The 3,696-nt window shown below is 44.1% G+C and overlaps 1 protein-coding gene across 1 annotated transcript; it reads right to left on the minus strand.

Annotated features, from left to right (window-relative positions):
• Nucleotides 1-304: 304 nt before the first annotated feature.
• PLAC1 (placenta enriched 1) lies at nt 305-984 on the minus strand. Its single transcript, XM_004379642.2, has one exon. The coding sequence runs from the start codon at nt 982-984 to the stop codon at nt 346-348; it is 639 nt and encodes a 212-aa protein (XP_004379699.1). The 3' UTR covers nt 305-345.
• Between the last annotated feature and the right edge of the window lie 2,712 nt (nt 985-3,696).

Genomic DNA, 3,696 nt, shown 5'->3' on the forward strand with positions numbered 1-3,696 from the left:
GCGGAAGGCTTCCTTAGAGGACCTTAAAGGAGAGAGGAGTTATCCTAGAAAGAACAGACCGGGCATTCGTGTTTGTAAACCACTTAGAACAGTGCCTGGCCTATAGAAAAAGCTATGTATGTGTTTCTTAAATAAAATATCCAAGTGATATTTTTATGCCATAAGAATTTTATTTTTTTCTTTGACAAAAGGATATAAAAAATATAGAAAAGCTTTATTTGTGAAGTTGTTGCCATGGGCTGCCCTCTCTCATAAGAGGACCACGTGAATATTTCATCTTCTGGTATTAGTAAATATTACACTAATTCTAGAAACCTCATCCTCAGGCGACCCTAAACTTGAGGATTACATGGAGTCAATCAGATTATCTGAGCGAAGACACCAATCCTCAGACAGATCAACAAAGTAAGGCGACTGCTCAGGCCTGGCCGCCTGAGCCTCTGCCTGGTGACGTGCACTCTGGGTCCCCTCTTCTTCACTGAAGACACAAGGTGGACAATCACAGATGGGCCTTTGGCTGGACTGTGACAATTCAAACACCTCATAGGATGTCTCATCATCCTGGGTTGTGGCCCCACTCCCGCTGGCTAAACCCACAGGGCAGGGTGTAGTGAGCCACGGCGAATTCTGGGGAGCAGTGCACGACAGTGGGATCACGTACGTCAATGGCGTGCCCTTCGAAGCATAGTGTATCTCGGTGCTGTAGATAACCATATCCTGAGAGACAACTTTGGCCCTGATGCCACATTCAGTAACGCGGTAGGTGAACTGGTAGGCGTATGGCTGAATGTGATTGGCGGGGCAACCCTGGCCCAAATGTAACTCACTGAAGTGCACATACACATCGTTGTTTAACATGAAGGGGTGCACGGTGACCATGAACCAGTCTATGGAGCACAGCACAGTCACTGGATTTTGTCCAGAGCGGGACGGAAACACAAAGGTGAGGAGGACCATCCCTCCAATCAACTTGAAGACTTTCATCCTGGCTCAGCAGGCAAGGACCCACAGGAAATAAGCTGTTCGGTGAGGATTTCTAGAGCACACAAGAACACAAGAGACAAAACATCTTATTTTCCATCGGAAGTTCAAACAAGCTAATTTTTTTTTAAAAGCAAAAGGTTGTTTCTAAAGCATTAAGAAGAGGAAAACATTCTTGTCTTGAGAGAGAATTGAAGCTTAATGTCATTGTTGGAACTCAATGTGTAGGAGTCACGATAATGACTTTTTAAAAACTGTGATGAAAGTATACACAACAAAACATTCGCCATCTCAACAATTTCTACGTGCACAGTTCAGTGACCTTGATTACATTCTTTAAGTTGTTCAACTATTCACACTATCCTTTTCTCAATCATTCCACCACCATGAACAAACTCAATGCCCCTTAAGCAAAAACTCCCCCCGTCCCCTCTGTCCCACCCCTGGTAACCACTAATAATCTTCGGTTTCTATATAGTTGCTTATTTCATATAAGTGAGATCATACAGTATTTATCCCTTTGTGACTGGCTTATGTCACTCAGCATAATGTTTTCATGTTTCATCCATGCTGTGGCATACACCAGGACTTCATTTCTCTTGATGGCTGAGTAGTATTCCATTGTGTGTATAGACCACATTTTGTTTATCCATTCATCTGTTGATGGATATAATGGCTTCTTTAATTGACTTTACCATACCGTGTTGGTGTAAAACACATATCCCTCACAGGTTGAATGAGAGTCTACAGTAAACAGGAGTGGCATCCTTCTGTGTGTAACCCCAACAAGAAAGAGAACAGAACTGCTTTTGTGGTAAACATTAAATAAGGAGACAGAAGATACAGTTTAATTCAAGCTGGCAGCACTCCACTCCTTAAGGGCCCCAATGTCCTCACATATGCCATACTGAAGAACCTCTCTAATGCCTTTTACCTTCTAAGGAGTGGCAGGCAGTGCCATGGGGAGAAGAAAGAGCAGCGCTAAGAACAAGTGTCTAGAAAACAATATCAGAAGGAGGTGATCAATGAACAAAGAAGGAAGAAAGAGCAATATTATCAAATACGTCCAACTCAGCTTTCATTTTAAAGGTGAAAATCACATAAATCAAATAGGAAAGTGCTTAAAATTGGGAAGGAAATGTATATGCATAAATGTATGAATCCACTTTTGTTCCCTGCTGAGTTAAGCAACCCCTGCATAAATTAATTCATTCTATGACTAATATTTACTGAGTGCCTGAGGTTAAGCAGAGCCCTGGTGGCGCAGCAGTTAAGCATTTGGCTGCTAACCAAAAGGGTGGCAGTTTGAATCCATCAGCCACTTCTTGGAAATCCTATGGGGCAGTTCTACTTTGTCCTATAGGGTCGCTATGAGTCGGAATCGACTCGACGGCAACAGGTTTCGTTTTGGTTTTTAAGGTTAAGCACTCAGCTGCTAACTGAAAGGTCAGCAGTTCGAATCCAGCCACTCCATGGGAGAAAGATGTGGAAATCTGCTTCTGTAAAGATTTACAGCCTTGAAAACCCTATGGGGCATTCTACTCTGTCCTATAGGGCCGCTATGAGTCAAAATCAACTTGATGGCAATGGGTTTGGTTTTTGGTAAGGTGGCACAAGTGATTAAGTACTCAGCTATTAATTGAAAGGTCAGTGGTTCAAACCCACCCAGAGGTGCCTCAGAAGAGAGATCTGGCTTCCAAAAGGTCACAACCTTAAAAACCCTATGGAGCAGATCTACTCTGACGCACACGGGGTCGCCACGAGTCAGAATCAACTCGACAGCAACTGGCTGGGTTTTTTGGTACTATGTGCAAAGCACTGTGCTAAAAAGCATCCCAAGACATTTCTTTCCTCCCCTTTGCCCCAGTTGCAAAAATGCAGCTGTTTCTCATCCTTTGATATTGATGAATTTGCTGCATTCTTTGATGGAAACCATGGCATAGGAGCCCACCGGGAAAGCGCACTGGCCTGGACGAGGGCCTTTGTTTCTTAGTCAAGCACGCAATATGACTGGTGCAGATAGGGTCTTGCTATCTCTGACATCTCATTAATGACTCCCCATTCTCTCAGGGGTATTGGGGTGTAAAGAGAAGCCCAAGGGATCTGCTTGGCTCCTTCCTTTCAGATTCTTTGTTGTTTTGGAAATGGGACTGGATTTTTGTTTTCCCCAAAGCAAAAACAGAAGCATCAGCAACCCCCCCCACCCACACACAAACAAAAAAACTACCCTCTTGCCCCCACTCCCCAAACAAAGCAAAACAAACAAACAACCCAAACAAGTGCATTCTGATGCCAGTGGTCCTAGATGATGATGCAACAGTTAAGTAAACAAACGATTTGCGCCAGAATGAGGCATGATATTTGCTGAGATTCTTTTTTTGAAGCTGAAATAATCACCCCATCATGGCTGCACTATTTTCTCAGTCTAAAGACAACCTTGTCTTCAACATTCTTTTGCGCTTTGTTGGCTGCTGTCAAGTCAGGCCCCCGACTCATGGTGACTCGATGCACAACAGAACGAAACTGTGCCTGGTCCTATGCCCTCCCCATCATCAGCTGCAGATGGGATGGTTGTGGTCCACAGGGGCTTCATTGGCTGATTTTTGGAAGTAGGTCACCAGGCCTTTCTCCCCAGTCCAGCTTAGTCTGGAAGCTCTGCTGAAACCTGTTCAGCATCATAGCAACACACAAGCTCCCACTGATAGACAGTGGTAG

This window comes from Trichechus manatus, unplaced genomic scaffold, assembly GCF_000243295.1.
Source record: "Trichechus manatus latirostris isolate Lorelei unplaced genomic scaffold, TriManLat1.0 scaffold00066, whole genome shotgun sequence".
Taxonomy (NCBI): Eukaryota; Metazoa; Chordata; class Mammalia; order Sirenia; family Trichechidae; genus Trichechus; species Trichechus manatus.

What these genes read in the sequence shown, in the direction of transcription:
- PLAC1 (XM_004379642.2), bottom strand. Translation starts at nt 984, where the DNA reads ATGAAAGTCTTCAAGTTGATTGGAGGGATGGTCCTCCTCACCTTTGTG.